At 44.4% G+C, this 13,050-nt stretch overlaps 1 protein-coding gene across 2 annotated transcripts in view; it reads left to right on the top strand.

The window, feature by feature from the left end:
* Grm3 (glutamate metabotropic receptor 3) overlaps positions 1-13,050 on the top strand; it is a 193,579-nt gene that overhangs the window by 163,667 nt on the left and 16,862 nt on the right. For both annotated transcript variants that reach the window (XM_004839779.3, XM_087206767.1), the window contains exon 4: positions 8,925-9,991. In XM_004839779.3, the coding sequence (XP_004839836.1) occupies positions 8,925-9,991 (1,067 nt within the window). The remainder of the gene's footprint in view (positions 1-8,924; positions 9,992-13,050) is intronic.

The raw sequence follows: 13,050 nt of genomic DNA on the forward strand, positions 1-13,050 counted from the left end.
TTTATAGATTCTCGATAGTAGACCTTTGTCTGAGCTACAGCTGCTAAATATTTCTTCCCACATTGTAGGTTGTCTCTTAGCTCTGTTGGTAGTTTCTCTTGCAGTGCAGAAGCTTTTTAATATGATGAGATCCCAGTTGTTGATTCTTTCTGCTAGCTCCTGTGCTACTGAAGATTTGTTCATAAAGTCTTTTCCTATGCCAATGTCATCAAGAGTTCTACCCAACTTATCTTCCAGCAAGTTTAGTGTTTCTGACTTAATATTTAGATCTTTAATCCACTTCGATATTAGTTTAGTGCATGGTGATAGATATGGGTCTAGTTTTAATCTCTGACAGGTTGAAATCCAGTTTTTCCAACACCATTTATTAAATAGGCTATCTTTACTCCAATGAGGGTGGTTGGCTCCTTTGTCAAAGATGAGGTAGCTGAGTATGTCTGGAGTTGTTTCTGCGTCTTCTAATCTATTCCACTGATCTTTGGGTCTGTTTCTTTGCCAGTACCATGCTGTTTTATCACAGTAGCTTTGTAGTATAGTTTCAAGTTGGGGATTGTGATACCCCCAGCCATGTCTCTGTTGCTTAGATTTGCTTTTGCTATTCTAGGTTTCTTCTGCTTCCAAATGAATTTTTGGATTGTTTTCTCTAGTTCTGTGAAGTATATTGTCGGAATTTCAATTGGCATTGCATTGAATCTATATAGTAGTTTTGGAAGTATGGGCATTTTCACTATATTTGTTCTTCCTACCCAGGAACAAGGGATATCTTTCCATTTTCTTATATCCTCTTCAATCTCCTTCAGAGTGCTGTAGTTTTCAGTGTAGAAGTCTTTTGCTTCCTTTGTCAGGTTGATTCCTAGATATTTCATTTTTTTAGATGCTATTGTAAAAGGAGTTATTTCCCGAATTTCTCTCTCAATGGGTCTGCTATTTGTGTATAAGAAGGCTACTGTTTTTTGAGTGTTGACCTTGTATCCAGCTACTCTACTGAATCTGTCAATTAGGTATAGAAGACTTTTGACTGAGTTTTTTGGGTCTTCTATGTAAAGTATCATATCATCAGCAAATAATGACAATTTCAATTCTTCCTTTCCTATCTTTATTCCTTTTATTTCTTTCTCTTTTCTAATTTCCATGGCTAATGTTTCCAAAACAATATTGAACAGGAGTGGTGATAGTGGGCATCCTTGTCTTGTTCCTGATTTTAGCATAAAAGTTTTCAGGTTTTGACCATTTAGTATGATGTTGACAGTTGGTTTTTCATAGATAGCCTTAATCAGGTTGAGATAAAGCCCTTCTATTCCAATTTTCTGTAGCGTTTTTATCATGAATGGGTGTTGGATTTTGTCAAATGCTTTTTCTGCATCTATTGAGATGATCATGTGGTTTTTTCCTTGACTCTGTTAATACAGTGTATTACAGTTATTGATTTAGGTATGTTGAACCATCCTTGCATCCCTGGGATAAATCCAACTTGGTCAGGGTGTATGATCTTCTTGATGACACTCTGTATTCTGTTTGCCAGTATCTTGTTGAGGATTTTTGCGTCTATGTTCATTAGGGAGATTGGTCTGTAGTTCTCTTTTTGGGTTGGGTCTTTCCCTGGTTTTGGAATCAAAGTAACACTTGCTTCCAGGAATGAATTTGGAAACCTTGCGTCCCTTTCAATTTCCTTGATGGGTTTAAAGAGTAATGGCTATAGTTCTTCTTTAAGTGTCTTGTAGAATTCAGCAGTGAAGCCATCAGGACCTGGGCTTTTCTTTGTTGGTAAATTTTTTATTACATTTTCAATTTCACTCATTGTTATTGGGGTGTTTAGAATTTCTTTATCTTCTTCATTTAATTTTGGCAATTCATACATATCTAGGAATCTGTCCATTTCTTCTGTGTTTTCCATTTTATTAGAGTACAGATTCTCAAAGTAGGTATTGATGATTCTCTGGATTTCTGCTGGATTTGTTGTGGCTTCCCCTTTTCCATTCTTAATTGCATGGATTTGAGCCTTTTCCTTTTTTTGATAAGGTTGGCTAAAGGTTTATCAATTTTATTTATTCTTTCAAAAAATCAACTCTTTGATTCATTGATTTTTTTCTATCATTCTCTTAGTCTCCATTGCACTGATTTCTGCTCGGATCTTTATAATTTCCTTTCTTGTACGAGCTTTGGGTTTGTTATGCTCTTCTTTTTCTAGGAGCTTGAGGTTCTGCATTAGGTTATTTAACTGAATTCTCTCTGTTGTCCTAATATGGGCATTCACTGCTATGAATTTCCCATGTAGAACTGTTTTCATTGTGTCCCACAGGTTCCTGTATGTTGTACGGGCATTATCATTTACTTGTAGAAACTGTCTAATTTCTTCTTTAATTTTCTCTGTCACCCATTGGTTGTTCAGGAGGGTGTTGTTCAATTTCCATGTGTTTGTGAGAGTTTTGTGGTTTCTTACGTTATTGATCTCCAATTGTATTGCACTATGGTCTGATAATATACAGGAGGTAACTTCAGTTCTTTTACATTTACTTAGATATGTCCTATGAGCTAACATGTGACCTATTTTGGAGAATGACCCATGTGTAGCTGAAAAAAATGTGTATTCTGATTTTGTGGGGTGGAACACTCTGTAAACATCTATTAAGTCCATTTGTTCAATAGCTTGGTTCAGTTCTAGAATTTCGTTGTTAATTTTTTTTCTAGTTGATCTGTCTATTTGTGATAGAGGGGTATTGAGGTCCCCCACTACAGTTGTATTAGTGCTTATTTGGTTTTTCATGTCCATTAATATTTGTTTTGTATAGTTGGGGGCATTTGTATTTGGTGCATATATATTTAGGATTGTCATCTGTTCCTCTTGGATTGTTCCTTTCACAAGGATATAGTGACCATCTTTGTCTCTCTTGATTAGTTTTGGTTTGAAATCTACTTTGTCTGCAAGTAAGATTGCTATGCCTGCTTTTTTCTGGGTTCCTGTCGCATGGAGAACTGTTTTCCATGCTTTTACTTTCAGTCTATGGATTTCCTTTTGAGTTAGGTGTGTTTCTTGTATACAGCATATTCCTGGGTTTTGCTTCTTAATCCATTCTGTCCGTCTGTTTCTTTTGATTGGTGAATTGAGGCCATTAACATTGATAGTTATAATTGACAGATATTGACTCATCCTTGTCATGACGTTTTACTCTTGTTGGCTCTTTTATTTCTTATTTCTCCCCCTTTCACTTTAGTGTCTTACCTTGCATGCTGCCTTCTCTCTGCTGGGCCTCATGGAGTTGTGACCTTCATTGTCTTTTTCTAGAATATTGCTTAAAATTGTTTGGAGTGCTGGTTTGGTGTTCATGAAATTTCTCAGGTGTTCTTTGTTGTGGAAGTATCTAGTTTCCCCATCGATTTTGAAAGATAATTTTGCCGGATACAACAGTCTAGGTTGGAAGTTATTTTCTTTTAGGGCTCGAAATACTTCACCCCAGCTCTCCTTGATTTGAGGGTTTGTGTTGAGAAATCTGCCATGATTCTGATGGGCTTTCCTTTGTAGGTGATTTGTTTCTTTTCTCTAACTGCCTGTAGAATTTTGTTTCTTTTGTTTGGTTTCTGAGATCTTGACTATTATATGTCTAGGTGTAGATTTTTCATGGCTGGTTGGAGTTCTATATGCCTCACTTATCTGTATGTCCAATTCTCTACCTCTGTCTGGGAAGTTTTCTACTATTACTTCTGTGAGCAGTGTTTTTTATGTCAGTTGTACTTTCTCCTGTTTTTTTGTGGACTCCTGTGAGTCTTATGTTATTCTTCTTTGCATCATCTAGCAGCTGTTGGATTGATTTCTCATGGTCCCTCACTATCTTTAAGAAATCTCTGTTTTCATGGTCCTTAACCTCTATCCTATCTTCTATATCTGATATTCTGTTTTCAGATTCTCTTAGTCTGCTCTGCATGCTTTCAATGGAGTTTTTAATCTCCTGAATATCTGTTTGAATCTGTCTCATGCATTCCATTTCTGTCTTATGTTGGGTAATCATGTTTTCCATTTCTTTCTTATGCTGGGCATTCATGGCTTCCAGCATGTTTCTGATCTCATCTATTTTCTTATCTGTTTCTGCTCTAGAGCTTCTAATCATGTCTTTCACTCTGCTCACCATGTCTGTATTTATCTGGGAGATTATTTCTGATTTGAAATTTTCTAGAGCCTGATGCATCTGCTTTGTTACTTCCTGTGCTGTCAGTTCAGGGTGTCCAAGTGGTTGCTTATCAGAGTTTTCCACCTCATTTCCCCCAGAATTTCCTTTTTGTGGTGTGGAAGCCTGCATTTGTGCCTTGCTTAAGTGTCTTCTCATTTTTGTTTTTGGTACTGTCTTTGGTTTAATTCCTGGGTTGATATTTCAAAATTGCTTAATGTAGGTATTTTTGTTGCTTGTGTTTGAAACCCTTGTGGAATGATTGCTTTTCAGAGGTGTCTTCCAGATATGGCTTGTGTTTGGGTTTTGAGACTCTAATGACTCTGAAGCTATTATATTTTTCTTATACCAGGAAGGAAAACTAATTAGATCATCTAATTTTAAAATGCAGCAGGCTGGCCGGGAATGGTGGTGCACACCGATAAGCCCAGTACTCAGGAAGCTGAGGCAGGAGGACTGCCGTGAGTTCAAGGCTGGCCTGGGCTGCATAACAAGACCTAGTGTAACAGCCTGAAGTTTTATCATTGATTCCTAACTGTGTGGAGGCCGTTGCCCTTCCATGCCGGAGATGGGCGTCTCAGCCATGCGGCCCTCATAGGGGGTCACCTCTGGTGTCCGGCGTGGACAGGTGGCTCAGGCCTGCTCGGCTCGTGTTCGCACCGCCTCCTTTTGCCCGTGCAATGTCTGTGACCGTGGCCTGCAGACGGTGTGGCATTGCGGTGGCCGGGCTAACTTGGCCCTGGGGATGGCCCAACCCAAGTGCTGATCCTCCAGTGGGCAGAGTGGTGCCTGCTGAGCGGAGGCTCTCAAGGGCACCAGCCCACAGGGACCTGAGAGGGAAGGCACTGGGGCTCTGGCCGGGCGTTACCGAGTCTCCTTTTATCCTCAGCTTTTAAGGTCCTGATGCAGACCATGATGAGAAATGAACTCTCAGGCTGAGCCACAAGGCGCTGCTGGTGTCTGATAACCTTCTTTAAGCAGGTGCTCTGGGCAGGAGACAAGCTGAGTTGGATGGTAGGCGTGTCTTCCTGCCAGGTCAGTGTAAGCAGCCAGCGATTTTAAACTCGCTGTGCACTGTTGCTGTCTGCTACTGTGGACACAGCGAGCCTCATGGAAAGGTGGAACTCTACCTTCCTGATTTTGTGGTGCGTTTTCCATGGTGCTACCGAGGATCCAGCCCCGGGCCTGGAGGCTCCGAGCTGGGGCTACAGAAACACCTGGGGTCGCTAGCACCACCCCTCCGTGTCCTGGGCATGCAGAAGGAGCCAGGCATGGCTGTCTCGGCCGTGTGAGAGATCTGTGAGGTTTTCTGTCCCCTGGGCAGCCGCGTAGCCTGGGGTTCTATTCATAATAAGAGAAGCAAATCCTTGTTGTGAGTCTCACCATGCTTTTTAGCTGTAGCGATGATGGATTTATCTTCTGTGTGTAGGGCAAGCTGTGTAAAGTCACTCGTGTTATTTAAATGATGTACTGTACTGCTGTTTACACGGGTGTCGTGTGGGGCTGGCAGTGCCTCGCGTCAGGGACTGGGGGTGATGGGGTTATTTTTTCATGGGGTGGTGTAGGGCGTGTAAGGTGCTGCTCGCTGTGAGACTTGGGGCACTGCAGACTACCTGAGGGTGGAGGAAGCACCCCCAGTTAGGACAGCCACTCAGCAGAGTGGGCTCGGGTCCCAGCACGTTGTCTCAGTGTTTCCTTTCAGCAGGCCATGATTGGAAAACTTTGGCACACCCTGTACATGACTGTATGAAATTTTTTCATTAAAAAATGTTGAAAGATTTAAAAAAAAAAAAACTAATTAGATCAATCACGACATGTGAGCCCAAATGACATAGTCAGCAATACCATAGCATCAAGCACAGCTTAGAAAATGACAATTTGTGATAGTTATTAATCTATCACTTTTAACTATGTGAGTTAAATTAAAACCAAGGACCAACCCAATGTAAGTTTATAATGAATAAACTCTTCAATATAGCATCTTTCCCCTTCGGGGTGGGGAGCTAAAAGGAGTTGGGGAGGGAGGGACAGGTAGAAAGAACAGGTAAGATTAGCGGTGAGGCCCGAAGACACAGAAAGATCACACAAACTCTAAGAAGTTGTTAAAGGCAAGAGAAAATGGCAGAATGAAAGAACAAAGATGTGAATAGAATCACCTAACAGCAACAGGGAGGCTAGATACCAAATTTACTTTCCTTTAAACCTAATGATAATCAAGAGAAGGAAAAAGAGAAGAAAAGAACACTAAGGGAGAAATCCGAATTCAGTGCAGAAAGGAACAAATGGGGAGATGAGGGGCAATGTGGGACAGCGAAAGAATGAGAGAGAGAGAGAGAGAGAGAGAGAGAGAGAGAGAGAGAGAGAGAAGATAAAAGAAAGAAAAGTAAAACTTTGAAGGGTAGAAAAAAAGTAAAACTTAAGAATTAAAAATAAAATTTTTTTTTTTCTTTTTTGCAAGTAGCACTAGAAATTATGGGCCTCCTTCAGGGCATGTCTCTGCTGTCACAGTAGGCAACATAAGAATCCCTGTGCATATAAGAGTCAATGAGTCTCAGCACGCCAGCAGCAGACCAAATACAGTGGTCTGATGTGCCTTTATTGTAGAGGTTCGCTTCACTTTTCTGCTGAGCTTCAGTTTTCATCAAGGAGCCTGAGAAGCCCTCTTTCTGTTATTAACTTCTGCTCTATCTTGTGGCGCTCAGGACAAGGGTCTTTACAATCTCCGGTGCCTCTGTAGTGTGGGACCAGGTAGCAGAAAAGCCAGAAGGTAGGCGGCGCACGGTGGGGTGCGGGGGAGCCCTGAGCGTTGGAGGCCCCCGCGTGGCTGAGCGGACCTCACCGTGCCGTGGGCGGGGCCTGGGACGGCTGCGGAGCTTCACGCTGCTTGTCTCTCCTGGCCGGGGACGGGGACGGCGTGTTCTTGCTTCTGCTGCATCCGTGCCCACCGCGCTCAGAGCCAGGGCCACTGAGGAGCGTCCCCCAGCCTCGCTTGGACCTGCGCTCTGCTGCCCTCTCCCAGGGTGGTGGCCCTGTGAGCTGCGCTGGGCTGAGACAACTGGCAGCTGATTCCGTCTGCAGCCTCGGCCCCCTGCTACCACAGCGTGCCTGCCTTCTCGGAGACAGGGCACGGACGTCTTCGGAAGACTTACTCTGCCTCTGAAAGTTTGCGTTTCTCTATATTTTGACCAACGTCAGGCATATTCTCATGTGTTGAAGAACCACTTGACTTTTCCTTTTTGGAGAAAGGCCTGTTCCTATCTTTTGATAATTTTCCAGTCGGGCCCCTGGAATCCTGTCTGAATTAGAAATGTGCCCTTGTCCGCAGTTTCCGCAGTAGTTGGCAGTACTGGCGGTTGTTTGTGCTCCTGTGCTACTTAGGAGGTTGTTCCTTGGAATTCTTTTTAATTTCATACAGTTTGTGTTAGACCAGTTTCTGTATTTTCAGTAGTGGTTACAAAGTACTTCTCCCACATCAGTGTTAATTGGCCCTTTTAAATTTATTTCCAGAAGCTTTATGATTTTATTTTTCACGTATGAGACTGAGACCCTTTCAGAATCCGTTTGGGCATGAGTTAGGAGTGATGATTCATGTTTTCCTGCTGACTGAAGCGTTGTCTGGCATCGTGTACTAAGTCTCCTTCCTCACTTATCACATGCAAACTGCAGCTCTGGGCCTCCCTGTGAGTCTCTTGCCCTCCTTGCTGGAAGCTGCAGTGGCGAGGCCCCCTGAGGGCGTGTGTGCCTGTGCCATGGGGAACAGCCACGGGCTGGTGACGTGAGGCAGTGAGTGTGCGTCACAGAGCAGGTGTGCGGAGCACGCACTGGGCAGGATGCCACTTGGGAACTGAGGACAGCACGGAAGAAGGGCTCAGAGCCTGAGAGTGGCCCCAGACCCGGAGGACGGCCTGGCACTCGAGGGGCACAGCTGCCTGAGCTCACGGCTCTCTCTGGGGCACTGGGTTAAACGCAGTCTTCCTAATAAATGCAAGCTGCGTGTAAGAAGAGTAAACTGTGCTGGAGAAACTTACAGCATGAAAAGGTGACGGGGGTGGGAGGAGACGGTGCCAGGGACCTGGGAGCTGCACTGGCTGAGGCCCGCTGCTCTCGGGGACCCTGGGCCCAGGACAGGCACAGGCCGAGGCAGGCCACTTTCCCAGGGCCTTTGGGTCCAGACTCACCCAGATGCTATGTAGGGTAGGGTCGGCGGCATAGACAGGAGGGTGTGAGGTATAGACACCAGGGCATGTGCAGTCAGAATGAATATACTGCAAACATCCAAACTCAGGGGCCAAGGGTTATGAAAGATTTTCAGTTTTTAAATTTATGAATCTTCTGAACTATTTAAAGGAAGTACATGATACATTATAATGAACAAACGTCTTAACTGTATTTTCATGAAAATAAAATGGGAAACATGTTGATGGCTGTACATAAATAAACATTTAACGACCCCCAAGTTGAGCCACTTCTACGTGGGCTCTTTCAGGAGAAGCCATGTGCACACACGGCTGCAGCCTTCCAGGAAAGCTGCTGTACCATCCCTCACACGCTCTGTAGTATCGAGTGAGGGAGCCCGTGGGTGCGTAAGTACTCTGGAGCACTGGTGTGTACTTTCAGTGGTAGCTGATGAATTACGTCGGCCTTGGAACTTCACCCTCCATTACTGCAGTCTTGCTAAGTGTATGTCACAGAGTAACTGACCGATCGCACTTAAGACACCTAAGCAAGTGTTCTTTTTCCCCCCTTTCACCCTACATATCACAGCTCCATTCGTCCCAAATAAAGATGAAGACAGCATCGTCAAGTTTGACACTTATGGAGATGGAATGGGGCGATACAACGTGTTCAATTTCCAGGACATGGGTGGAAAATACTCCTACCTGAAGGTGGGCCACTGGGCAGAGACCTTGTCCCTGGATGTTGACTCCATCCACTGGGCCCAGAGCTCAGTCCCCACATCCCAGTGCAGTGACCCCTGTGCACCCAATGAAATGAAGAGCATGCAGCCCGGCGACGTGTGCTGCTGGATCTGCATCCCCTGTGAGGCCTACGAGTACCTGGCCGACGAGTTCACCTGCATGGACTGCGGGCCCGGGCGCTGGCCCTCGGCCGACCTGTCGGGATGCTTTGACCTTCCTGAGGACTACATCAAGTGGGAAGATGCCTGGGCCATAGGCCCTGTCACCATCGCCTGCCTGGGCTTCCTGTGCACCTGCGTGGTCTTAGCCGTGTTTATCAAGCACAACACCACGCCCTTGGTCAAGGCCTCGGGCCGGGAGCTCTGCTACATCCTGCTGTTTGGGGTCGGCCTGTCCTACTGCATGACATTCTTCTTCATCGCCAAGCCGTCGCCTGTTATCTGCACCCTGCGCCGGCTGGGGCTGGGGACCTCCTTCGCCATCTGTTACTCAGCCCTGCTGACCAAGACAAACTGCATCGCCCGCATCTTCAATGGGGTCAAGAATGGCGCACAGAGGCCAAAATTCATCAGCCCCAGCTCTCAGGTCTTCATCTGCCTGGGTCTCGTTCTGGTGCAGGTCGTGGTGGTGTCCGTGTGGCTGGTGCTCGAGGCCCCAGGCACCAGGAGGTACACCCTCCCCGAGAAGCGTGAGACAGTCATCCTGAAGTGCAACGTTCGTGACTCCAGCATGCTGATCTCGCTGGCCTACGATGTGGTCCTGGTGATCCTGTGCACAGTGTACGCCTTCAAGACGAGGAAGTGCCCTGAGAACTTCAACGAAGCCAAGTTCATAGGCTTCACCATGTACACCACCTGCATCATCTGGTTGGCCTTCCTGCCTATCTTCTACGTGACGTCCAGTGACTACAGAGTAAGTCTGGGCTGGGCTCCTGTTTCCTCTGTCCTGACTGGTTTCATCGTTCCCTGTTCTGCATCTTTTATCCTGTCAGTGTTGTGTTGTGTAGGATTTAAGCTAGACTCCTTTTCTTTCATCTCAGGAATGAGCTGAGTAATTACGAATACCATGACGAGCCTTGACATAATGTGTAAAAATTAACTCAGTATATGTTAGAAGCATTTAATCAGCACCTGCTTTGTTCAGACCACTGTGCTAGGCACAGCAACAAAGATAAATGTAAATGTAATAGCTGTTCAAGCAATTTATGGTCCAGTGGGAAAGAAAATGTAATATATATGCATATAAATAGAACTAAATTTAAAAGTGACTGGCAAAAGAATAAGACATGATCACTAAGCACCTAAAGAGAATATTTCAAATTAGACACAGTAGGGCTTGGCTTCCATAGATCAATCTGTAAATTAAAATACACTTGCAACATTAAGCCAGGATCAGTTGAAAGATCTAAAAATTTCATTCATGCTCTATTACTTTTCTGAAACTGATTACAGTACAATGCTATGCCTTTTCTAAAACTTTACTCATATATGCAAATGTGCTGTGTGTGTGTGTGTGTGTGCGTGTGTGTGTAGAAGGGAGAGGAGAGGGAGAGAAAGCCTTTGGGCTAGTTAAAAACCTTACGGAACATTTACAAGAAACCTAATTAAATCATTATTCCTAGACCCTTAGTAACAGTTAAATTCCTGGATTTCCATATACTTGCCATCTCTTCTGAAAGAAATTCAATCCTTCCATCACAGTTTCCCAAATCGTTGAAACCATTCACCAGTTATTTTTACATTAACAATTCTGATTTCAGTGTCTGACGATGAGTGCGTAAAACACTGTTTTCTCCCCAGGCATTTGGTTTTCGTTCTCTGTATTCTGAAGTCACCATGATCAAAATTCTCCGGAGGTGCACAGCCTCTGGCCACCCCATGATTTCACAGAATGAACTGCCTGCCCCATGCACTGCCGTAAGCCCCTGATCTTCTGTTTACCAGCAAGCCCTATGTTCCCAAAATCTAGCAAACTGCTCCCTACAAGAGGATGCAACCGCTGTAAGGTTTCGGTTAGATGGGGAGGGAAAAGTTCCAGGTGGCTGCGGAGTGCTGGTGCCACAGTTAGCCACTAAGCAGCTGTTAGGTGCTCTCAGCACAAAAACTGGGCCATGTGTGAGGCCGTACAGTGCCAGTTAGCTCCACCACCGAGCCATTCTACAAAACATCATGTTAGATATGATATACAGTTTTTGTTGGTTAAAATCATTTTTATTTTATTATCATTCATTATTATTTTCTAGGGCCAAGTATTTTTAAAATTTTTAAAAATCTATTTGAAGCATGGGATCCATGCTCAGTACGTCTAGTTTATTTCATCACAACCATGGAACTGAGGCCTATGGGCTTCTCTAAGGGATAAATCATGAAAACAAACCTGGGTTCAGTGTCGGGGTAATGTGCAGACATCTCAACATTCCCTATAAAAAGTGTGCATATCTTTAAGGAAACATCAGCTCGGGCCAGCAGAATCGAGGGTGAAACACATGAGCCACGGGGAGTTTGACCTCCTAGCCCTGGAAAAGTTGAAGGAGACAGCTCCTCGTGGGTCGTAAGGACCCTCTCTGGCCTTCACGCACACATCCACTCCCACAGAGCTGCTCGGATATTTTTAAGTTCTCAGGGATCCACCCTTAGTGGGCATGATTGGAAGCAATGGGACGGGAAAACAGTTATAATGGCAATGATTTTGCCCTGGACATACTGTTTGAAACCATTGATTCTCAAAAGAGCTCATTTAAAAAAATAGAAAATACTACTAAGAATAGACATTGTAAGAGTTTAATTTTATTAATGTATTAGCATTTATTTCTAAATCACTAAAATGACTTTTGAAATTTTTCCTAGTGCATGTTTGCAGGACACAGTGACCCCATCCCTGTGGGGAGCTGTACATGACACATCCTCATTCTCCTTCACCCAGAGGCAGAAGGCAGAGCCCTCAGGTGACTGATTCCAGCCCAGGTTGAAATTGCTACCCTGACAAACTCAGCAGATAGGTTTAGTTTGTCTCATACTATTTTGAAATATTTGTCAAAGTTAGAAAATTGAAAAATTTTACAAAAAAATTTAGACTCCTGGCTTCTCTTAACAGAATAAAACAGAACATGTGAGCCCAATGTCCTACATTTGAGAATCAACAGGGCTGGAGCACACCCCCGACCACACCACCTCCTGTCTGTCTTTCTTGTACTCACCTCCCTGCACAGCGAACCTCCCAGCACCCTGTAAACATCAGCATGTGAAACCTTCACTCTAGAAATCTAGAACAAGATAGATTGAACATTTCCCAGAGAGAAACCAGGGTTCGAAGAGAAATGCAGCATTAGGGAAGAACCCACCACTCCAAGGGGCACTGGAAAGAGTTTGAGCATCAGTCAGAAAGGCTTACGTCTCAGTACTTGGGCCACTGGTGGTGAGTTACAAATAAATACACAACACTACTCCAGTCTTCTGTAGGTTTCTATCCCAGCTTGGGGGAGAATATCCAATGTGAAAGAATTTGAGATTAACCCAGAGTCATTGGTAATTAAACTGGTGAAATGCTCACTGTTCGTAGGCTTCACAGAAGAGGTTGAATGGTAAGAGCTCGGTCTTCCCAGGAATACTTCTTGAAGACACAGGATTTTGGTCTCTTCCTTGGTGGGAAGGAACAAGTAAGCTCGCTAGAGGATCTAGAGCGTGCTCCTGCGCTAGAAGAGCAGTGACCACCAGAAGGCAGTCAGGCTGCCCTCACCCAAGAGGAAAGTGGACTGGGGGTGGGGTCAGTGGAAACTAATGGAAAGTGGTGGCTTGACCCGATTGCCAGCAGAGGAATTCACTCGGTCTTGGGACATCATGTATGTATGTATTCTTTTTCTTTTGATTGTTTGGTTACTTAGGCAAAAAGTAACACGGCGAAAGATAAAAGGGGAGGGAACAGACAAGCCCTTCCTGACCACCTTGCTGTGCTGCGTGCTCTTCGTGCATGAG

This window comes from Heterocephalus glaber, unplaced genomic scaffold (genome assembly GCF_053883595.1).
Source record: "Heterocephalus glaber isolate CG9 unplaced genomic scaffold, H.glaber_assembly_v1.0 deba00000678, whole genome shotgun sequence".
Classification (NCBI taxonomy): domain Eukaryota; kingdom Metazoa; phylum Chordata; class Mammalia; order Rodentia; family Bathyergidae; genus Heterocephalus; species Heterocephalus glaber.